The sequence below is a fragment of the Chaetodon trifascialis genome, chromosome 3 (assembly GCF_039877785.1).
Source record: "Chaetodon trifascialis isolate fChaTrf1 chromosome 3, fChaTrf1.hap1, whole genome shotgun sequence".
Taxonomy (NCBI): domain Eukaryota; kingdom Metazoa; phylum Chordata; class Actinopteri; order Chaetodontiformes; family Chaetodontidae; genus Chaetodon; species Chaetodon trifascialis.
In genome coordinates, this window is record NC_092058.1 from 14213479 (window position 1) to 14238787 (window position 25309).

The window sequence follows — 25309 nt, forward strand, 5'->3', positions numbered from 1 at the left end:
ATGTTGCTTTACTCTGAGGGATCCAGTCACCAATATGAATAAAGAGAGAAGGCAATTATGCAGTAACAACTATCATATCAACTTTAACCATTACTGAGTCAAATAATAAATTCTTAGAATAAAATACATGCATCCTATACTGGCACGAATGGATGCTTATACTTAGATCCCCAAGTTGAGGTCGTCAGAAACAAAAAAAGTTATCAACTAATATCTAAGACATGAGGCGAGACGTGAAAAAGGAGAAGAGGGAAAGAAGAGAGAAAGAACGTTGCATTTGTCAGATAATCAGCGGGGATTATCTGAGCTGTGCCGGCTACAGGGAAGCACTTACCCTTGAGTCCAGCTAGAAGACAGCAGGGTAAGAAGGGACAAACCAGAATAACATAAAGACTAGCAACAAGGCTGGAGGAGAGCAATCACGAGAGACCCTGACCTAGCAGCTGCATTACTCAAGAAGGGTACAGGCAAAGCATGAAGAAGAAAACACAACTCAAAAACAACAACCTATACCAACATGAGAGTTTGTGGGCGGTGGTGTGTGAGTACATGTGAGGATATGTGAACTTGACAACAGATGTTGAGGCATATTAGAGAGAAAAAGAGGAAGACAGAAAGAGAGAGAGAGAGAGACAGAGACAGAGGGAGGAAGAGAGAATTTACGATCCTCATCACTCCACTGCAGTTTATTTATTCTGGATTCTGGACAAGTACTTAAGGTGTCGAGGGCTACACGTTAAGTACTGTCACGGTATGACTGCAGATCAAACAGAAGGCTTGCTTTTAAAAGGGACACTGGCAAACACATACACCTACCCGATGAAGCAAACCCTCCCAGTCAGTTTTATGTGTAAAAGATGCCTGTGTCTTTTTTTAAAAGGAAAGAGTCTATGAAGGTCCTGGAAAGGTTGCAAGAAATCAAGTGGCTGTAACGGCTGTATTTAATTCAAACAGGCTTTAAAGGAGTACTCCGCTGACTATTTTTAGGACCGCTCTACTAGTCAAATTTCATTTTATTGATTTTAACATGCTGGTCAGTGATTGAAGTCCCGTCCAGAGAGCACATGTCGTATTTTTTCACTCGTGACCCCAGGAATAATTACAGCCTCAATGACCGACTGTTTCTTGGTTGACTTGCTCGTCTTCCTGTGATTTAAATCCCATAAGGAAGCAACGGTCTTTTATCTTTAAGTGGATTCCTGAGTCTATTCCATGTTAAGAGCTGCTTGTTCCTCCACCCTCTTTTCTTTGATCAGTTCAGTGTGAAATTTGAATTTTGAGTGAAAACAATGATGAAAACACCAATAAATAGCCTATTTGGGTAGCCAATGTGATGACAGAAAAGTTGTAAAGTCAGCTCTGGATAGATACTCGTATTCTCTTTTGAGTTTGTTTTTTCAGCCTGTATTTGTTGGCGTCATTAGAAATATGCTGAATTAGCTACAAGCAGTTCTTGTTTGAAAAGTACAGATGGAAAAGCTTAATTGTGGTGATTCTCAGCTAACTTCTGCTGTGTCTGTTTTCTCAACGGACGTGTCTTCATGATGAACATTGGAGATAACGATGCAGCGCAAATTGAGCTGAATAGTATCAATATCTGTTTTATGTGCGTTAAGATTGGACAGAGATATGAGCACGATTTTTGATTCAAATTCACCTCACGCAGCATTTTTGCCTCACATCTCTCCCTCCACACCTCCTCTTTAATTCCTCTGCAGCCCCTTGAGGAGGCTTTCGGCTTTGTCCTGCAGACTGTACATGCCTTCTACAGAGCATATCCTGGAAATTCCAAATGCAGGAACAATCATTTCAATTACAGAGGCACACTGAATATTTTATTTCCCACCTGCTCCTGTTATAATAATTACAACTGCATTATTAGCTGGAGGTGTGGAGTTTAAATATGTAGGCGTTTACCAGGTGTTTTAATGGAAAGACACTATTGAGTTGCATTATGGGACATGTAGGATGCAATGTTTTTCATTTTGGACCCATACTATGGACTAAAAGTCAGGATATTTTACCTTATGTACTGTGGACTTTTTTTTTTTTTTTTTTGTTAAAATCTCTAAAAGTGCCCCACCTTTAAAGAAGGCAACAGTGAATAGCTGGAGTACCCCTTTCAGCTGTCTTTGAAGATGTTGATCCTTAGGATATCCTCACATATCATGTTAATTTGTTTAATTTTCTGTCTGTTATACAGAAAGTCCAACACAACAAACCTGGGTAGTAGAACACTTGCGTATGTGATGTGCACTCTCTAGTAGGAAACTGGTAGACTGACGAAGAACAAACAATTTAAAATGTGTGTCAATCACTCAGAACCTTCATAGGACTCTCAGTCCACTGCAGCAGAGTCAGGAGGGCTGTGTATGTTATGGTCCCAGTGCCATTCAAGACCACCAGGGGGTGAAACATGTACGCGTGGTGTGCCACAATGTTTCAGGGAGGGGGTAGGAAGTCTGTGCCACTGTGAGGAGGCTTTGAATGGCAACAGCTGGCATCAGAGGAGTCAACTAACCACAAGAACGATCACATACTGGACAAAGAAACCAATGGAGAAACAACATAGAATTTATGTGATAGGATTCTGAGTAACTGATCCAATTCATGTCTTTATAGTTTTACGCCAATGATATGATTAACAGAGAGAAATAAACTTGGGGCTTTTTAATGTTAGTATTATTATCATGCTACTGTTGTTACTACAGGAACCCTGGGTATCCATTTTTTAGTATAAATAAATAATGCCAATTATTTTTCTATACAATTCATCTGAGAAAAAATGAAGATCTCGTTCATTAGAGTTGGAAAAGAAAACATTCTTAAACTATGGAGTCAAAAGATGCACACAAAAAGTCATGTTTTTTTCTGAATAGCAGGATCTATTATTGTGGATTGGTAAGTATGTGACATTAAGTTCAGTAGGTCAGAAGGTCTATGTTAGTGTTGTCATGGGCAAAGATACTAATACTAAAGGTACTAATTTCTGTCAAATAAGAAAACGACGGATCAAAACCAACTTGAGTATATACAGACTGTGTGAAGAAAAAAATGCTGGCAGAATTTATGGTGGTACTTTTATTCCCTTCCTTAATGAGGGGAGACACAAGAGACGGTTACAACAGAAGTTGGTACGGATGCCACACTACTGTAGACAGTCTTACCTTCACTTTGCTACCTGACCTGTGGGCTGCTTAGAGGTGCAAGTACAGTGATAGATAGGTTAAAACTTTAGACATGTTGTCTGGCTTGGCCACCATTCGGTGACAAGGGAACCATGTGGGAAGCTGCCTCAGAACCACGGCTGCCTTCACGGCTGCCCTCTAGAGCAACGACTGGATTTAAACAGGCCTAATGGTTAGGACAGGAGCAGCACACCCTGGCACTGTCAGTCTGAATTCAACCCCAGCAGGCTTGAATGTTCAAATCTTATGTGTGGTGACCTATTTAGTTTTCATACAAAGTTTTTCACGCCATGTCCTGCTGCTGTATGATAAAAGTCTTTTTCGGGTTGGTTGTTCCTTGTGAACACACTGATGGAATAGCATGGAATTGCACCTTTAAACACTGTGGGAGTGGTGACAATGAGTGGAAGTCCATCAGATGCTGGAGGGATCTGTGAGAGATCAAGGCATGTGTGTGCGTGCTTGTGTGTTAGTTCTACCAGCACGTTTTGTGACTGCAGTGTGGAGCGCATGGCGTGAGACATTTATGGGTTAGAGCTTTCACTGCTTTGTGGATGAAAACTGCTTTCTGCTTAAGTGGCCGTGTTGTGTTCCTGGCTACTTACAGAACTGAGAAATGGGAGCATCCATTTGGGCTGAGGCACCCCCTTTGGAGTTAAGTTTCTGGACCTGAGTGGGTGGGACAGGCTTGTGGGACTGGCCAGTGGCACGATACATGGCCTGGACCCACAGGATACGGTCCTGCTCATCGTCGCTGGCGAACATCACAGTGTCGCCTTCCTTCACTGCATTGAAGAAAGCCCTGCCACCGTCCAAGCCTGAGAAACAGGATGTTAAAGAGCGAGCAGTCAGTGAGCACAGCGTGTGTGTACCTGTAGTTTTGCTATGTAAAGGTGTGCCCTCTCACCTGGCTGGGGGTCGCTGTAGTCCACAGTATACCCGTCCAGCTGGAGAAGCTCCTGCGGTTCTGACTTTTTCTCTCTGTAGCTGCACATGGCGAACGTATACTGACTCACCTACAACACAAAGGACTGGTGATGACTTCAAGTATCCAGAAAAAGCTCAGTTCTTGAATACTGTCTCTGATTAATGAAATTTACAGTAAGTTACTTTAATGGCAAAATAAAGAGTTAACACTTTTTCAACAAATGTCTCTTTTCCTGCACATCGGAGTAATATCAACAATACCCTTACATACAAATATTACTTTTATCCTGGAGATGCACTCAATGTCATGACTCACTCGCTCTAAACTCACTAATGGACTAAAAACCTCTTCAGAAACAACCTCAACTAAGAGGGTCATTGCTGCTTCAGTTTGGCTGAATGCTGTTTTACTTTTTTCACGATGACCCACCTGCACAAGGACAAAGAAGCGCTTCTTCCAGCGCTTCCAAACATTCTTCCCAAAAGCCCACAGATACCTGTCAAAACAGTTTTGACACACACACACACACACACACACACACACACACACACACACACACACACACACACACACACACACACACACACACACACACACAGACAAAACCCAGTGCACATGTCATAAATGAAACATCCACTGATCGGTACCTACAGCACAGACACAGTTCATTATAATTGACATAAAAATGTGCTTTGTTGTAGAAAGGACAAAAGTTGAACCAAATGTTTAGACAATTAGAATGAAAGTCACATAAATGAGAAGTGATCAATGTTAATTTCAATATTTTGAGTTTTTTTGGCACCTTCCTATTAAAATAAAAAAGTGCACACTGGCATCCACCAGGGGGAGTAGTGCACTTCACAGTATTTTTCCATGGTACGTGACTGGAAATGAGGCCAAGGAGCTGAGAGGGCTGGAGTTCTATGAGAAAGACATGGAAAATGAACGGCGCACGGGAACGTCACAACATGACTTCCTTGGTAGCGCGTCTTACCCGCAGTGTTTCATGTTCTGTGGTTTGTCCATACGTATGGCCAGTTTGATCTTCAGATCTTGGTCGGGACACGCCTTGGTCACAGTCATCTTATGGAGTTCTGACTGCTTGGGGCTGTTAGGAGTCGGGTGGAGAACAACCTGCACTCCGATGAAAAAAGACAGCGCAAAGCAAGACTCCATAAATTATCTGTGTTTATATCCAGGAGGTGAGTCTTTGATCTCATCCCGAGCAACAGTCGGCAACACCAATCGGTGCGTTTGCATGGGCTGGTGATTATGTGTGTTTGTGTCTTGCTTTTTTTTTTTTTCCAAAAGTGAAAGACTAAAGTGAGTCAGGGTAGAGAAACAGAGCAGTGCTTTGCTCTGCCTCCCCGAAGAGGAGGCCTAATCTCTCTTTGCTGAGTTAAAGAGCTTTGAGGAAGCCTGCCTTCCTGCCAACGCTGCTGCAGTGGGAGATCAAAGAGCCTTGTCACAAGCCAAGGTCACTGCCACTACAGGGACGTCTGAGGCGCCGCTGCCCGAACGCAAACCAGCAACACCACCTTCCTCAGCCATCTATCACAGTAACCTTACACCTCAGGAGAGTGCAGGGTGGAGAACTGATCAGTGTTTCTCCACATTTGAGTTAGAGAGGCTCCAGATTCACATCATGTTGGAAGAAATGTGTAGATAAAAAATGTTTTTGTCAGCCTATCTTATAAGCAGCAGTGTAATTCATTCAGCTGCTGGTCAAACACAAGCATAATGTGTAAGGAAAGTGTTTGCTGGAAGCACAAGGGCAGACAAAATGTGTTTTTCCCTCTTCCAGTGCTTGCAAAATCTCTCAAATAAAACTAAAAAATTCTGCAGAGGTAGAGCTGCGTTTTTTGGCTGTGCAAAAGATTTCCTCATTTTGACAACCTCTGCCTGATGTTTCACTGGCAAAAAATCTAAATGTAGTCTCAAACACATTCACATGACAGTAAAATCAGCATCTTTTAGACACAAAACAATTGCTTGTGAGACTGACTGTGTGTATTTCTATCTTCATTTTATTATCATTTATGTAACATGTGAGTCCTGATGACAGTATTCTCATGGCCATGTATGAGAACAGAGCATTTTTGTGCTGGTAAAAATAAAACAAAGAGAAGTGTTACCCTGCCCAGTTCTTTGTCCTCCAGTGCCAGCACCCCTGTGCTCTCTGTAAACAGTTTCACCTTGACAGCAGGCAGAGGGTGTGTGGTGGTGAAGTCCCCCTGGGTCCCCCAGCTGAGAGACACAACAAAAGACACTCCAGAGGTTAGCTTCCATGACAGCATGATAGCACAGCGTCCCCGCACAATGACTTCATCTCTTCTTGCTTGTAAATAAAAGACACGCTAAAGTCTGAAGGAGAGATTTCACCTCCCTCTCAGCATTTTCCCACTGAAATCACAGAGAAGAAAGTCAGCAAACAGCATCCAACAGACAAATTATACGTACAGCAATCAAATAAATAAAATCTCTGCTTTGACATACTTAACGTCTTCAGCAGGGGGAGGGGAGAGAATAAATTGTTTGTATACACACAGGCACACACACACACACACACGCACGCACGCACGCACGCACGCACGCACGCACGCACGCACGCTCGCACGCTCGCACACCCACTATGTCTTTTCATCACAGAAGAAAGAAGATGGGGGCACTGACTGTCTTTTATAAAAGAAGAAATACTGCAGAATCACACTGATGTCAAAGACGGGATAAAAACCACATCTCTCTCACGCACACACACACACACACACACACACACACACACACACACACACACACACACACACACACACACACACACACACACACACACACACACACACACACACACACACACACACATACACACACTTCATTCCTCTGTCTCCCTGTCACTTGTTCTAAATGCATTCCTGCTATTTATATACCAGACATCTTTAAAGCTGCACTCTGCAAGATCTTTATATAACAAAACATCCATCTTATCAGCCAAAATTACTTGGTGGGTCTCCGACAGAGAGCAGTGGAGAAATGCTACAGACCGGCTAAAATTAACCTCGGCTGTCGACTGACTTTTTTTTTTTTTTTTACAGGCATATCTCAAAAGCAAGGCAATTCAATTGTAGCATCTTTCAAACACTGATGCAAATCTCGAGCATAAAAACATTGAAAATGTATCAATTTAGAATAAAATGTAATAACACACAAAAACAGATTAGAGACTAAAAGACAAAGAAATTAAACTTAGTTCAAGGAAGGTATTCCAGCCCATAGTCACACTCAGAAGCAGAAGCACACAGAGGAAACACAGAGAAACATGGCAGGACCTGAACTGTAGCTGACGGTTGTTATTACACTGCAGAAAGGAGACTGCGGCTGTCAAAGCTTAAAGGACATGCTCACATTTTGTCAAGTCTGCTTTAACTGACGCACCAAGTGATTTCGATGTAAGCTATGGGGACAACATCCAAACTTCTGAAGGTCAGCAAAGGCGAATATGAGACTTTCGGCTTTTACTAACTTTAGAAGATACATGCCTGATGTGTAACTCATGCTGCTGAAGCCCCGTATAACCTTTAGATTAACTTTAATTTGTGCTCAGAGATAGGACTGATGTGTGCCCAGTCTCTTCCACTGAATCACTGTGTGGCCAGTATGGACAGGAGGAAGGATTACAGCCGCCAATGGTGCTTTCTATGTACATATGGGCATGTGAGTATTGTTGTAAGATAGACTCCAGAAAATGTGAACCTAACCTAACACTGACTAAACCTCATCACCAGCTATGCCTCCACGAGCCTGAGGGATTTAAAGAGACGCAGGAATATGCAATTTACTGTAATCATGGTACACAACGTACTTGGGCTTTTGTCACTTCATGCTGCCATCTGGGGCTGCCAACATGCTATGCTGCCTTGTGTGACAAAATATAAATGCCCTAATTTCTCTCTCTGTGGTGAGGTATGCAGGACATGGTGTTGATTTCCAGCCTGGGAATGCTGTGTTCTTTGTGAGCATCTCTAACATTCATAATTAATTGCTACTTAATGTACACAAAGATGCTGCAGCTCCAACAGGCGCAGAGCAGAGAGGATGCTGAGTGACGGTGAGGAGAGAGCGTTGAGCTGTGTTGATTTCAGGGGGGAAGCATTGAGCTGGCAACAAGGTGACCTTGTGGATCAATCTAAGGTCTATTAATGGATGTGACAGTGCTGTGCTCCGACAGCTCTTCTGCAAAATATATGAAGCCCAGCGCGTGCTCACGTGGGTCAAATGGCAAAATAAACAGCAGAATTATGAGACGATAACAGAAAACAATTATTGTTCGATATATAAACCCCGAATCAATTTATCAAAGTGTAAAAATACATGCAATTACCAAATGCAAATAACCTGCAGTAGTATGTACATTAACATGAAACTCCCATATGTTTCTGTGTTTTTTCTGTGTGTATATGTAGCAACCCCCCTGCACACACACACACAGACACACACACACACACACACACACACACACACACACACACACACACACACACACACACACACACACACACACACCCTCGCCTTGTTCTCCTCTAATCCAGTCTCTCATTCATGTCCCTCCATCTCTCTCATACTCTCTTCATAAAATGGCTCTTGAATTAAGGAGATCAGAGGAAGACATTTGAGCCTTAAAATAGCTCATATTTGCATGAATGTTTCATGGACATTTTCTCTTGAATCTTGCACTGTGCAGTACTGGTTAATCAGATAAGAAAATAAACATGGATATATTTGGTAGAAGATGTATTTGCCTCCACAAGGACACCACCGTGGTATAGCATAACAAGAAGCAAGGAGGTAAAGTATAGGACACATGCAAACTGTTGGGACCAGCAGAGGAAGGAAGGAAATTTACAAACTGCAGCGTTTCATTACAGACTTGACACACTGCGGGATTACAAAATGAATTTTCACACCTTGAACGGCTGAGTCAGAAATCACCCAGTCAAAAAGGTTTTTGAGTTCAGCTGTGAATCATGAATGACTCAAGCAGCTTTAGGTTAGGGGTGTTTGCTGTCAAGGATCATCACAATACAAACGCCAAATGTTCATTAAACCTAGATTTCATTAAGTGCAGGTTCGGGTGAAGGTGCATTCTGACTTCAAGAGTAGATTCTGCAGCTCAAATAACCAACAAAACTGAAACATTTCAAAGAAAGGAAGAAGTTTTTGCTCAACTGCACCGTCCTGTTCTTTTTGAATGCAGTGCCTCAAAAGCAAAGTGTCTTCAAGAGAGGATGATACATCAGAAACAAGAGCACCGGAATCCTCTGAGAGGCAGGAGGGTTTGAGAATGTATGTTTACTGTATTTTCCTGCAAGTGGGTTTTACTCAGTGCATCTGAAGCAATTCACAGGAAACACCAAAGATCGATAGATGTATGGGCTTGAATCTCAACCATACAAGTTTAACATGAACAGCGCAGAATTACTGGAAAGAAGGTTGCACTTCATATTAAGGTACACACATTGACCATTAACTAGTTGTTAAGAGTATGCATATTAGTAGCATATTGGCTCTTTATTAGTTATTATTATTGAGCGAAAATGGTTTAGTCCCTGTAAAAAATGGTTGTGAGGAATAAGCCATTAATAAGTGCTTTATAATTACAATAACGAGCCAATAGGCACGCTAATAAGCAACCAGTTAAGGTGAAATGTGTGCCGTAACATAAAGTAGTTTTGTGTGAAAAATGATTATAAAAGCCTTCTCTGTTTAGAGCCTGGAGGTTGCTGCCAGTAGTGGAATCACTGACTATGGATGAAATTACATTATGTAGAGGATGTAAGAAAATATCTTAAATATATTCCGACACACTCAAGGTCAAACAGGCCCTGCTTGAACATGGAGGAAATCATCAGCCAAAACATTTGCGCTTGCTTCTCTTCCGTATAACAAAAGAATAAAGATGCATCAGATGTAACCTTCTAAAGACTTTTTTTTAATAGTTTGAGTGCAAACCAGTTTACATTCACACATCTCTGAATACATCACCCCTGATACCAGATGCTAAGATGAAGTGGGGCTACTAGTAATACCTGCTAAGAATGTTTCAAAAGTCAGATTTGTATCATTAACAAAGCCTGAACTGAAGGCATTTTCTCCTTCAAAACTGGCTAATGAGTTTAGCCATGGCTGCCAAAGTGGCCATTATCATCATCAAACCATAAATGATAAATTTAGGGGGACTTTTTTGTAGGCTCATTTTGATATTTTTGTAAGAAATAAGAAACAAATAGCTAAAATGAGTAATTACATACTTATTGCTGCTTTGCGTATGCATGCACAGTCATGTTTAATGTCCTTTACCCCCGCCAGAGGTTTTTGTTCTCGTCCTAAGAAAAGACTGAAGCTGGGTTAAGTTGAAACAGTGGTAGATTGTGAATTCTCCTAACAATACTGTGTGGACAAAAGATTTCAATCATATAAACACATGTGAAAAACAAATGTGCACGAATGTGTGCTCTCAGACTCTTACGTTGGCTTGGATGCTTCTGCTTGGTCGGTCTGGAGCTTCTCGCCTCCCTCCACCTCCATGGTGCAGTAGACAATCCTGTTGGGAGCCAGAGACTTCAACCCCTGCACTTCCATGATCACCACCTAGGAAGCACAGACACCTCAGTGATTTGTTGGAGACGAGGAGTGATTCATCCCTTCAAAGAGGTCACAGAGCAAAAAGTCGAGAGCAGTTGCGCAGGCGGCAAATCCCTTCAGTTTGATAGTTATTTTAGAAACACTATGCCAGCCACAGTCACTCCTTCCACTTGCATGGAAGACGTCTCTGCCTGTATGTATGTATATATGCATGTATGCATGTCCTTATTTTCTGAGACAACCAATTGACTTCACACATGGTGGGTGTATTGCTGGGAGCCAAAGGAAGTGCAGTGTACAGTTCTTGAAACCTACGGGACATATTTATTAGCAGTGTATTGCTGGCAACAGAAGTACACACTGTGTCATGAACTGAAGGGGACCCCTTTTAACTGCTGCATTGCCAAACAGCAGGCTGAGTACAGCTGATTATCTCATGCTCGCTATTAAGTTAAGCTTTATATTTGCTGGAAATACCCATCCATAAACCATGCCAAATACCAATCGACGGGCATATCCATAAACAATGAATGGGGCTTTGGATTCAGCAAGGCCATAAAATGTTCCTGTGAGCTTTGGCAACCAAATGATGCATGTACTAGCATTGCTAGGGGGCGCAACTATTGTTGTATTGTACTGTATCGCTCAGGACCCAAAGAAGTGCAGTGTTGAGTGTGAAGTTGTTAGAATGAGCGGTTCTCAAGAAAGCTGCCAGCAGCAACACCGTAGGCCAAGCAATTGGCCCGCTTTGAATGGGCCCTGCCCGAGCGTTATTAAAATGTCGATTTTAGCTGATTTTCTACTAGAAAAACCCATAAAGATGACAGCCATCGTTCCTCTAAAGTACAAGTCTCTATCACTGAAACTGCTTGTACTGTATGCCAGGGGTAACTATTATATTGTAGCTGTAAATTCCTCGTGGCACAACCACAGGCAGAAATACGTGCTGTCAGGATAATGCATCCACATTGAGTGAAAGCATCCACCAGATCCACTGATGTCTTCCCGGTGCCAATAGAGTTTATTTGACTGTTTATATGACATTATCTCAGCCCTGTCATCCTTAAAGGAGATTCTAAATATTCAAAATAATTAATATCTATTTATAGCTAAAATAAACTGCTGCAATTACAACACTAAAATTGCCTTCTTAAGGATTGTAAACTACAGACTGCAAAACTCATGTAGACTTGTAAGTACCTCCGAACATCATCATGCTAATATCTCCATGTTGTTATCCGCAGGGATCAAAAATGCTAAAGGACTTGTTACATATTCCAGCAGATTCCAGCGAGATTTTCCTGGTTTGTTGCTGAGGGATTCCTGGCAGCTGTGAAGTCAAACCCTTGGAAAGTCAACTTAAAACTGAGGCTTTACCAAAACACTCTGGAATTACCACCCCACACAAATAGCTAATTGCTGCTATTGTGCAAATAAATTTAGTTTATAAATTGCATAAAGGTTTAAATTCACTTCTGTGTGAAGAGACAGAAAAAACATTCTTTTGCACATTATGTACGTTCTGATTCTGAAATGGCACTGCATCATAAGGAATGAGGTGAGATTTCTCCCTCTTCAGTGGTGATAGCTCATCTCAGACAAGCTGATAACAAGATGAGTCATATTCCCCCATTAAGGAGCAGGTAAAAGGGTTTTATGTGTGTGTGTGTGTGTGTGTGTGTGTGTGTGTGTGTGTGTGTGTGTGTGTGTGTGTGTGTGTGTGTGTGTGTGTGTGTGTGCGTCTATCAGTCTGTTCTTCACATATCGTCTGTTCAACCCCCTCAACGAGTCTGCTGTGTGTGTCTATACTTAGTCTCCAGCAGACAAGTAGTTGACAGCTCAGACTGGTTTAGGCAGATGTACTTTTGCATTGAGTTTAGATATTGTAATGGCATAATAGTCGCTCCATCCGTGAAAAATATCAAAATTTCATACTGGTTTTCACATGCATTTGATTATATATTCACATCCTGCTTCATTCCTAATGCGTCGTACCTCCAAAGTGAAGGACAGGACCACATCAGACTTGGACAGCGTGTTCTCGTCCTCCTGGCCCATGTCGATGATGGAGGTGTTGTGTCCCCGTTTCAGCTTCTGGAGTTTGAACTCCCCTCCCTTGGACACAGGCATGCTCTCCAGATTGGCCATCAGCTGATTCACGGAGGACTTGAGCTCCTCAATGTACATGGCCTCCATCTCTTTAGACACAAATTTGGGGAACTTGCCACCCTGTTGACAAAACACTTAAGACTCATTAAACAATACTGAGGACAAAAGCATTTCAAAGAGGCTAAATTAGTGTGGGTGTCTCTCTTTTAGATGATGGATACCTATTTTGAATGGTAATATCTTTTCAACTGTTAGTAGAAGCTCCTACTACGATTTTTACACAAGTTATACCATATTAGTGACATATTAACTATATAACAAAGCATATTAAAAACAATATGAGTCTCCCGCCGAGTCTGACTCACTCTGGCAATCTGGTCCGCCATCTGAAGACGACCATCCAGCTCTCTTCTGATCTGCGCAGCCTGCTCATCCAGGTTGTCCAGCTATTGATAAAAAGAGACGAGCAGGTCAATGAGGTCACATTAAGAGCCCAGCAATGCTTAAACCCAACGAGGGCTCAGTGCCAAAGGTCAAGTCGATCTCCCAGCATCACCTACCTCACCAAGATGAGAAATCTAAGCACATTCTAATAGCACATAGATGACACGTTATGATACATTTGTTTGTTATTATCTACATATTACATATTAATCCAGTTGCATGCTGCAATACCACCTAGCCCCCTTGCGACCTGCGCAGAAATGAACTTGTAGAAAGGATGGACCGACATCCTGTTACCTCGATAATGTGAAAGACTCCAGACTAATTACAAAGCACAGTGAAATCAGTGGAAAGAAGATTGTTGTAGTTTTCCATTTACTCTGCAAGATACAGAAAGAGACTGGAACCACTGTGCTGCGTTCATTGGTGAATTTAAAAGCATCCTGTGAAGGGTGCGAGCACTAGTAGTGCTATAGAGCATGATTTTTAAGGATAGGTGCCCATTTTGTTGGTACTGCAGGCGACAAGCATGCAGGCGACACCATACACATTCTGTTCTCAGTTTCACGCTATTCCACTGAGTAAGTGTCAATGGCGGTAAGAAATAGGGATGAAAACGCATTTGACATGTTTGTTAGTCCTCAAGGATACACAGTAAAAAAAGCAGGATCAATATCATTTTATTCTGTGTATTCTTCTTCCTTGATAAAAACCTAGCACCTACACGACCCACAATGCTACTCGACTGCCAACACTTCAGTGTGGATTCAGGTGTGCTATGCTAGCAGTGGCTATCACAGCTTCTAACCACAAGCCTGAAGCAGATATGAGAAGCTCGCAACAGGGGACTGAGAGCTCGATTATTTCTAACTCCACACGTCTACATGCAGAGCATCATTTTCTTCTTCTTCTTCAAACTTGTAGACTTCAGCCTCAAGTGACATCACTAATTTACCAGAGTTTGCACAGCTCCCTCTGGAGCGACGAAAGGCTTTGGACTTTATCACATACAGTACGCAGTAGTACTCTCCCCTAGACCTGTGAACAGGCTTACAATTAAAGTTTCCCTTTAATGCTAACTGTGAGGTATATCAGGACTTAAATGACAGATATCCAAGCTAGACCACATTAGAAAGCAAATGTGGCATGCAATCCAAAGGTGCTCAGGCAGATTGGTAGAGATGACAAAAAAGGCAAAAAGGCAAATGAGAGCTCCACTTTGTTTTAGCAGGCGACAATCATGGCAGCATGGTGTGGCAGCACACATGAATAGATGAAAATCAAAAGGAAATTCATCACTCCCCGATAGGAACCACGCTGCCATCACCATAGAGACCGTGAATGGACCACTTTTTGTGGAGAGGTCTTTTTGAAAGTGTCGAGTGTTTGGATTTGTTCCTTTTCTTGTTGATTTCAATCAGCAGAGTGAAAATTCAGCTCTCCGTGAGGGGGGCAGTAAAAAAAAAAAAAAAAGCTCACATCCGCAAATTATGACCCTGAAATACATTCAGTGATATAGAAAATCTTTAACTTGAAGCAGCTGCTCCAAATGGCTTTGGAACACTGCGACACTGGTTCTATTTGTCACTGTAAGCATAACAGTTTGCCTCACCAAAGGTTTGGCAATGCCATGCTGGGCCAATGTAGTTTGTGGCATTGCATATAATATTACACATTACTGTGGTTTATTGTACCTCTGAGTTTTTGTAACCAAACCACTTCCACACTACTGAAGTCACTCCACTCATTGCTGCTGTGCATAACAGAATGATGTCATTATGTCAGCAAGACAGAACCTTGCCATTATCACGACAAGGAATCTTTTTTTTTATCACGTTAAAAAATGTGTGAGTATTATCATGAACAGTATGATATGGCACATCCCAAGTAATAATGTCATTTCTTTAAAATGTTTGAAAACTCCCTGCATAGGACAGTACCCAGGGCAAAAGATGCCTGACATCTGTTAGCCTATTTTTTGCCTCAGAGTAATGAAAAGCAGAAAAATTCATGGCTGTCTCACTTCAATAATGAATGAGAGTTTTATATTAGCTGACGCAAGGAAACAGAAGAGAGGGCTGATGTCTGTGTCTTGCTGTCTGCTTCACTTCTTCAGATGTTCTCTCAGCCAAAACGGCTCATTCTTGTCAAATGTGATGTTGTGAGTCATCAGTCACCACCGTTTCCTCCATGAGGACGGAAGACTAATTGAGACGTATCTGCATTATAGTCGTACCTGGGGAGTCACTAACCTTTCCACATAGCCGTGTTGTGAAAAAAAAGGAAAAAAAATAAATGGACCTTGTTTCACTCAGGTGAGTTTTATACGCAAGTGCTGTGTTTTAAAACTGGGGGCAATACAATGCCACGCTTTTCATGGAATTTGTTAGCAAAAAGACTGAGGCAGAAAAACCCTTTTTTATTTGAAAACTTTGTTTCTGAAAGCCACTCGCTTTATATATATGTGTGTGTGTGTGTGTGTGTGTGTGTGTGTGTGTGTGTGTGTGTGCGTGCGCACGCATGGTTTCAATGATTCTTTATATTTCTCTTGTAAATTTCTGTATCCACTAGGAACAAACATTGTGTAAAAACTACTTTTTTTAAATGGCAGTAATGTTTTGTTTATTCTGTCTCGAGGGTGATTTGTAAGTTAACTGAACCGATCAGCTGATTGTATATAAAGAACCTGGAAACAACCTGTGATATCAGCCAAATATGTTTGTTAAATAAAGTGTAACATGTTTAAATTCTGATCTTATAACTCTGCACAGATGCATGGTCTCTGACTGAACACTGGGACCTGTTTGTGATACAGTGCTCTGAACTCCTCCTGTCTCCTGCTGCTGGGACACTTGCCAGAGCTGACCTCTCTTTGCTTTATGGTATTTCACCCACTCCTATTACATTAACAGGCCTTGTCTTTCAGGCTTCACTATATTGATTCTCTACCCCTTCCAGCAATCCTTTTTAAGAGACAATGAGCTGATGTCACAGTGCAGGCCTTCACTGGGGGGTGGGGGGTGCGCAAATAAGAGGCGTTGCACAACTCGGACTGGGATCAAGTAACAAGATGTGGATGAAGGAAAGATTGATCGTGATAGCATGGCCTGACAATGAAAAACCCACTTAAAATCAGTATTCTTATAGGAATTATAGGCATTTTGGTGAAGCAAGCAGTGCATAATTATTTTTACAGTTGGAATCTTTGCTTTCTTAAATCTAGATATTTTGCTGATATGGATTTTCCCATCGTTACCTATTTCTATAATTCATTCTGTTCACTGATGTGCACATTATGAAATGATGTCAGCCAGATGGCATCTTAAATAGAGGGGGTCTAGTGCGTTACCAGCGCTGGCCACTGAACAGCCACCCTGCTACATAACCCAGAGTTCCTGTTTAGTAGAGCACATAATCAGACTTTGCCACCAGCTGCAGCAGAACGTCTGCACTTGCAGCACAGTAGTACTCAGTACTGTTCTGCCACACAGTGACACTTAAACAGCAGTGAGCATCCTATGGTAGGAAATCTCACAAGGAGTTTTTTTTTTTTTTCATTGTCATGTCCAATAACAGAAAACCAGATTCAAGCAGTACCATAACTGTGCCCGATACTGATTGCGCTCCTGCCTGAACTGTGCTTCAACGACTCCTTTCCCCCTGCTACTGGCGATCCTGTGCTGCCTGTCAAAACTACTCACTCTGGGCACTATTGGACTGCGGTGCCAGTGACATCTGACTCGTGAAATCCCAAAAGAACTGTCACTGCCATGCCTGGAAATCCAGCGTCTTGGCCTGCTGGCGTCTGACACTGCATTCTTACTGTCTCGTCTGTGTGCCTCCCCCTCCCACAAAACACAACAGACCTAAATCTGTCCAAGGCAAATTCTGAAGACTGCAAAATCATCAGCAATACTTCAGCACTGAACACCGCAGCAGCAGATAATATTGGTCACTGTGACTATGTGCAGATTGCAGCTCATCTGCAAAATGGCTAGCATGAGAGGAGAGACTCTGAAGCATGTAATGTGAAGGGGGATGGGGTCAGTTTCTTCTATTACTCCCGTTTCTCTTTGCAGAAATGAAAAGACAGTCCTGGCTGTGGGCGGAGGTAGAAGCTGGAGGTCAGAGTCTGTGTGAACTAAGAGCCACCCCCTACTGAGCCCCACAGCATCCCAATCTTACCAGGCCCAAAACCACTGAAAGGTCACAGTTGTCAATGGCCCACAAGGCGCGATATAGGTGGACAGGCAATCTCATATAAAATAATACTGGCTACGTTACTGAAGCTGACAGCAGCTCTGCAGCTAAGCAAAGGTGACAACACCTCAGTGCTAGCTGAGCTGACAGCAGGTTAAAGGTGCTGGTGCAGAAGTAGGCGGGTAGTTAACAGCACAGCTGATGACAGATTCCCAGGTGGACGCTGGGACATTAGCAGCAGACAGCACACCCGGCCAGCGGCAGTTTTGTTGTGGAATTTGAAGGCCAGATGTGCAACCCACAACAGTCCAGAAATAGTCAAATTCAGCTGTCTGAGAAAAAGTGCTCAAAAGGATCTGCAGGAGTCAGGGTCCGAGATGCAAACACTTTATTGCCGCGGCAGCAAAGGGAGAGAAATCCAGAAACACACAGGGTGTACATCTGAAGAAGTCTCTGACCTGCAATGGTCAGTGCTCTATCTTTTATACAGTTCTACTGAAGGTATTCCCCGCCCTTGGGGCATCTTTTCTTTTTTCTAGGCTCTTCTATTTTTTTACACCATTAGGTACTTTTTGGCTGCTATCTCCTCTTTTCTCCTCTCTATTCCTCCAATTATACACCATTAGTTTTTGATTGTCATGGGCTCTGTTTTTTAAAAATAACATCAAATTACATTTTATTATCATGATTGCATGTAAGCATAAGGACACATCACATAGAAAATGCTTTAAAAATATAGCAAAGTATATTAAATCATCCCAAACCATTATTCGTTAACACACAGTAAATCATAGTTGTGATTATAAGACCATTTAGTTCTTTCATGATTATAACAAATGTTAAACATGGATTAAATGCAGTAAGGTTATGTAAGGACACGCAGGGTTATATTAGGTCACAATCATCCTGGTCTGAAACTGGTCAGAACCGGCTAAAACACCTGCAAGGCCATGGAAAGCACCAAAGATTTATGGTCCAGGTGTCCTGCCCTCGCAATGTTGGCTGCATGGTGTCTTGCAGCTCATTATCGTCGCTGCACAGCAACCTCCCTTCTTATCTTTGCACTGGCATCTTGGCCTTTCATGTGCTCTTCCTTCACTTAAGCAAACAGCAATTATTTTTTACTATCATATCAGGCTTGCACAGAGCTACTCTTATCATATCAAACTTCATAGAGCTGCTACTATTGTTTACCATTAGCTTACAGTGTTACACTTGATTCTTCACATATCGATTCTTCACATATTAATTCTTCACGTATCAAATAGAAAAATTATACTACATCTCCCCCCTTTGTGACTGTAAAGTCACAGAGCCGGCTCAACCAAACTAGTACTAGTAGGGATCCCTAAACGACTTAATGAACAGCAATTCCTCATAAGTGAGCAATTCGTCATAAGAAGGAGACACAGCAAACCGTTCCCAAAGACAGTGAGGCATAAATACATATACTCAGTAGTATTAAGTTTCCAGTCGTAACATGCAGTAGTAAGGCATTTTTGATAACTTCAAACTCATATATCATAGCAAACCAATATATCATATATCATAATAAATACAAAGAAACATGAGATGATTAAACTTCAGAGAAAGACTTAAATCACTTCTGCGTATTTCCCTTCTTAGTGAACAGCATCATAGACAATCATTTCAGTGGTTTATAACTTCAGTACAGACACTAGTGATTTTCAGCAGGATTGACATGATTAGAAGCATGGAAAAGTCTCTCAATCCACACGGTTCAGGGGCTATCAGCACCTGGTGGATCAGGGGAAGGGGAGGTTGGAGAAAATGGATGGGAATCCGGGCTGGAGGGGACAGGGGAGGTGATTGGAGGTGGAATGGGAGAGGCAGGTGGGGCTTGGGTGGATATAATCAGGTGCCTTGGTCTCAAGGCCTCGAGCCGTTCCCCTAGCTCTTCAATACGCTCTTCTTGTCTGCGTATTTTGGCATCGCGGAGAACAATATAAGCTTGTTGCTGGTCATAAGCCTCCCGGAGCTTGTAAAAAGCCTGTCGTTCAACATGATATTTTCTCAGGAAAGCATCCTTTGCCTGTAGGGCGGCATTTCTTTCAAGAACTGCCGCATGCTTTTCTCGGGACAGGGTATTTCTCTCCTGTATCCAGGCATCCTTTTCTGCTACAAAAAGCGCTTTCTCCCTTTCCCATTGCTCCTTCTCATAGCGATACAGCGTGGCATCAAGACGCATGCGCTGCCGTGATCGCTGAGTGAGAGCGTTACGGCGCTGTTGCATGAGGAAAGCACATTCTTGGGGTGTTTTATTCTCCAGGTATGGTCTGAAGTGCTCCATATCCATGAGGAGTGTAGCCGGATCAAGGAGATGGTTTGGAGTGGGGGCCACAATGTGGACAGGCGGGACCCCTTGTGTAGGTGTGGCCTCACCTCCAGCAGGAACATTGCTAGTTTGAGGCTCCAGGAGCAAAGACAATAGAGAAGTTGGTGGGTTTTGGGGTGTGACTGCAGCAGATGTACTAGCATAAGCATGCTCAGCAGGGTGTGACTGATCGGTGGTTGGCCCTTCAGCAACCTGAGGGCCAGACGCAGATTCTGCTCCATTCATTGACATCAGCGGGGCTCGGGGACCACGAGGTGGAGCCATCCAATTGCCTCCTCGAGGGGTAGGGGTAGCCGGCGAAGCAGGAACAGCCAGGTGTGAAGCATGTGGCACCTGCACTGGATCGCCAACTGCCGTCTGCATCCGCCCAGGAAATGGATAGGGTGGAGGAGGATGGAAGGGACCACTTGGACTCTGCAGATCACGCTGCCAGTTGGTACTCGGACGGTCAGACATCTCTGTCTTTGTAGAGCGATATGGAGAGGTTAGTGGACACATAAACCTTACTCTAGATGGTATCTATAATAATCCTCTTCCTTTGCTAGAACAGCTCTCTCTGTTTTGTCCACAAGGTAAAGTTTTTCTCCTACTTTAAAGGAACGTTGGCTCTTACATGCAAATAAATGTGGACCCCGTTTGAAAAGGCCATCACCTGCGCATACATAGTGTCGATTAAAAAGTTTCGATAGTTTCCTCACCCCCTTTCTCTTGTGCTTTTGTAAAAACATATGAGTACTAAAGAGTATAAGTGGACCACAATACAGGGAAACTATATTTACAATATTCTTCGTGGTGAGTGGTAATCGGTCAGGCGTTTCGGGAGTTACTAGATCAAAATCATATTTTAAAGTAAGTCGGGTACATTTTGCCGTGGTGCCCAAAGGAAGATCATAACTCTTTTCTGTCCATGCCGTAGCTGTTATAGCTCGTATTCGGATGTCCTGGGGAAGTGGTGGCAAAGGAAAATCTTTGGAATGCACCGAGGTGCCCAAATACTGCACATGCGTTTTTGATTGGGTTACCAACACTGGTCCCAAAGGCAATACGTCTAATATATCCTGTAAATCCTCATGATACTTTCGTATTTCTTTCGGTTTTGGTTTACCCCTCCGTTTTCTAGATTTCTTTCTTTCCATTGTCAGATTAAGATATACTGAGAACCGGATCTGCCATCTCCTCATACGTATTCGTCTCATCATCATTTACATGGGGCGCGCCTTCATCAGATTGAATTTGGAGGAGGAATTGTCCTGGCATAAGCCGTGTTGCCCTTTTAATCATGGCAGACATCAGTGGCAAGATACAGCACATCAGAACTGCCACTAACAGTAGAAATCCCCCTATAAGTATCCCTACAAGTCGAAAGATCTTTGTCCATGACAGACTTCCCAGCCAGTCCCACATTTTGGCAAGGACATTACTCTTTGTGTTCCAATTTGACATGGCCACGTGCTGGTCTCTTAATGACTTCATTTTGTTCAATAGCAATGTTAAGTTACCATTTTCACCCGTTACCGTTGGGATGACAGTACAACAGTCGTCTCCAAAGTAACTACAGACACCCAGCTCTTCAGCTAGCAGCCTGTCAAGAGCAAATCTGTTTTGCATAGTCATTTTAGTCGTTGAGTGTAATTGAAAGCCAATTCCTTCAACGGATGATATTGTCCAATTAACAAACCGCTGTTGGTTGTACCAAAGGAAATTGACCCATCTGCTGTTTCTAGCCAGCCATTGTGAATTTAGGAGGGGGCCTACAACAGGTAGCCACCCTGTAGCTTGTCCAGATTTTATCCAATGCTCACTTATAGCCTGATGATCCTCTGGCACTCCTATTGGCTCTTGGTTCCATGCTATGTATATATTATCATCAGTCTTCCAGGGTAGGCCTGCTGGGCCTGCTATACTTCGACGGGCTCTGGTTTGGTTAGTTGTAGTTACAGTTTTGTTTGAGTCTTCAAAAACAACAATCTGTCCTGTCAACATTACAGGAGCACATATGCCTGTCCAATTAGCCGGTAGGGCTTCTTTTAATTGTCGAGTATCATTACATAGCCAAAACACATCACCCAGTGGCCGCGTACCCTTTGCTAGTGAAGGGAGAATATGTCGAGCATGCAAAGTCCCATTCTGTATGACAAAGAAGGGCATAATGTTATCTATCAAGACTTGTTCACACCTTATTCCGGCCTTTTTTGTGGTTTTACTGATGTATACAGGCATCACGGTGGTTTGGCTTTGAGTTTGTTTTATTTGCTTTGAATATTCGGATTGGTTTTGTCCCGTTATATTTTGCACCAACTTTCTCCACCATGACATTATGACCTGTTCCACCAGGGTCTGATCCTGTACTTTCACCAATTTTCTCCGCACCTGTAAGCCATATTCTGAAATGTTACTCTTTATCACCTCTTCCATGGATTGGTTCGTCTTACTCACCACTTGCTGCAGTAGTGTGTTTATTGTGTTTCTAATGAGGTCCCCCCTTGCTATACAGAGGGGGTGCACCAAATCCTGAGATACTTTGGTGAGAGGTGGTGTCCAATGGTGCTGTGTCTCGTTTAAAGGTTTAGGACAAACTGTAGTATTTTCCAACCATGTACCATTTACTGTACTTAGGGTGCTGGCCATAGCCACGACACAATAGGCAAAACAGGTAGTTCTGTTGGTACACATAGTCTTTCTTACTCCTGGGATTGGTTTTACTTCAGGCAATCTCTTTGGGTTGTAGCATGTAATACAGGCTTTCCTACTGACTTGTCTGGCAGAGTACATCATCCATTGGTAAAACATATTGTTTCCCCATCCCAAGATTTCATCTTGTCCCAACAATTCTATTAGGCTTCTAGTTTTGCGTCTTTTTAGCACGTTTTGGGTTAGTTTTGCCACTTCTTTAGCAGTTGTGACGTGTAGGGTGTCTACCTCCGCACACATGCCTTGTGAGCACTTCACTTCCATTGCCATCACTCCCTCAGTCAAGCATCTTTCTTGAATTGCCCGTGTTTCTAATTTCATACCATCTGGTCCTAAAATTAATGTTTGGTTATGGCGGGCTGATCTGACGTACGTGAGTATGATCGTTTCATTAAGTTGTATTTCCCCACGTGAGGCTGCTTTCGAGCCTACGGCTAAAAGGCACTTTACAATCTGGCCTCTCTTTGTCTCAGCTTCTTCTGGCAAAGGTCTTGTGCTTAGGAATATTAGACACATCCCCATAACCAATATAGTCAAAGTTCTTAGTTTAGCTATCTGGAGACCAGTCTGGCTCTCTCTCCAACCAATGGAGGGAGCTGAGTGGGTCAAGTTCTGGTGGACATGTCTGTACTGATGTCCCCTCTCCTGTGCTGAATGGGGATCCTGAAGTGCCCTCATCTCCTTCGCCTGCATCTTCCCCTGCACTATCTTCAGGAGTTTGTCTGGGTTGCAGTGAGCCACTACTTGCAGCGCTACTTGTTGAGTCTCTACTCTCACGCCTTCTCCTTTCTGCAAGTCTCTGTGATCGCCTCTCTCCTTGCGGCTCTGGTGTTCGCCTTTCCCCCTGAGGGGAAGCGCGGCTGTCCCTCTCTGGTTGTCTTAGGGCGGCGCCGCCGTCCCTGTCTTCCTGCCTTCCTGGTCCCTGCAGGGCGGCTGTGCCGTCCCTTTGCGCTTGCGTCGGATCTCTGGCTCTGCAGCAGTGATTTAAATGAAACCAAACTCTCTTACCCTCGACTTTTAGAGCAGTTGGGGTAGATAGGATAACCTTAAAGGGCCCCTCTCGTCTGGCTTCGTTCCACTTTCGTTTGAACACCTTCACGTAGACCCAGTCACCAGGCACAATCTTTCTCAGTGGCTCTGGGATGTCGGCGTTCCTCTCCTCCGAGACAGCTTTTATCTGTTGAAACACAGCTTTATGTATTTGTGTTAAGTGTCGCAAATAACAGGTTAGTTCTCTTTCACACTGCTCAAGTGGCGGCCCCTCATAGGGACCTCTGTAGAAGGGCACTGGCATCGGTCTTCCTGTTAGGGCCTCATGCGGCGTTAGATGTGTTAGTCGATTAGCTTGTGTGCGCATAGACATCAAGGTTAGAGGCAATGCATCCACCCAATTAAGCTTGTATTGGCTGTCTGCTATAATTTTTGCAAGCTTGGCTTTCAATGTTCCATTCGCTCTTTCCACTGCCCCCTGTGACTGTGGATGATACACACATCCAAACTTCTGCTTGATGCCCAGCATTTTTAAAGCCACCTTCATTGTTTCTGCTACAAATGCAGCCCCATTGTCTGAACTGATGGTGTCAGGAAAACCAAATCTCGGAAAAACGTCCTTGCACAAAAACTTTGCTGCTGCTCTAGCATCCGGGCCTTTAGTTGGAACAGCCTCTACCCATCTACTAAACCTGTCCACAACGACCAGAATGTATCTGAACCCTTTTACTCGTTGTGTCATGTCAATGTAATCCATCATTAAATGTCGAAAAGGTCCCTCTGGTGGTGGAATGTGTGCAAGTGGCGCTGTGAACGATTTTCTGATGTTATATTGTGCACATACCTCACATTCCTGTAGTGTTCTGTCAACCATAGCCGCCAAAAACGGAGACCACCATACAGGCTGAAGTCGTCTCAGTACCTCCCCCCTTGCGCAATGGTCTTGACCATGCGCATCAAGAATAGCAACCTTAGTAAGGGAAGAAGGGAGAACAAAATGGCCACGTGGGCCACGCCATAGACCTGGTGTGTGACCTGTCTCACTGTTTTTGAATGCTCCTCTTTTTCGCCATACAGAATGTTCATAAGGGCCTGCTGCTGCTTGTGCTGCTATCAGAGATGTCAAGGTTGTGAGAGGCTCACAGTCTCCTGCTAACAAAATGGGTCCCATACAGGTAGATGTGGCTACACGCTTGGCAGCTTCATCTGCTAAATTATTGCCTTTAGCTATTAGAGTGTTTGTGGTTTGATGAGCTGCACATTTTATAATAGCAAGGGCTTTAGGATAATGTATTGCTTCCAAAAGATCTGAGATGGCTTGCCCATGAGTTACTGGTGTTCCATCTGCTCTGAGGAAGCCTCTCTGCTTCCAGATTATGCCATGAATGTGGCAAACTGCATATGCGTACTGTGAATCTGTGTAGACATTCAAAGTTTTTCCAGCCGCTAGGCGGCATGCTGCAGTCAAAGCTTTAATTTCTGCAAGTTGAGCAGAACAAGGTTGAGCACATTTCATAGTTTGTACTTCAGTAAATGTATCATCAGGATGCAACTGTATGATAGCATAACCAGCATGATTCCCTGCAGCATCTCTAAAACAGGAACCATCTACAAAAAAGGTAAGCTCTGCTGGTATTGGTTGATTATACAAATCTTGTCGTGGCTTCAAGAACACATCTGTCTTTTCAACACAGTCATGTGGTGTCCCGTCTGCAGGTGTCACCATCCTCGTGGCAGGATTTATTGTGTTGCAACGTTGAATAGTGA

At 43.1% G+C, this 25309-nt stretch overlaps 1 protein-coding gene across 10 annotated transcripts in view; it reads right to left on the reverse strand.

Moving 5' to 3' along the window:
• cadpsb (Ca2+-dependent activator protein for secretion b) overlaps positions 1–25309 on the reverse strand; it is a 79452-nt gene that overhangs the window by 23765 nt on the left and 30378 nt on the right. For all 10 annotated transcript variants that reach the window (XM_070958814.1, XM_070958819.1, XM_070958813.1 and 7 more), the window contains exons 4-11: positions 13227–13307; positions 12748–12981; positions 10637–10758; positions 6252–6363; positions 5111–5250; positions 4546–4612; positions 4096–4204; positions 3794–4006 (exon numbers count right to left, since the gene is read on the reverse strand). In XM_070958814.1, coding sequence (XP_070814915.1) covers positions 3794–4006; positions 4096–4204; positions 4546–4612; positions 5111–5250; positions 6252–6363; positions 10637–10758; positions 12748–12981; positions 13227–13307 — 1078 coding nt within the window. The remainder of the gene's footprint in view (positions 1–3793; positions 4007–4095; positions 4205–4545; positions 4613–5110; positions 5251–6251; positions 6364–10636; positions 10759–12747; positions 12982–13226; positions 13308–25309) is intronic.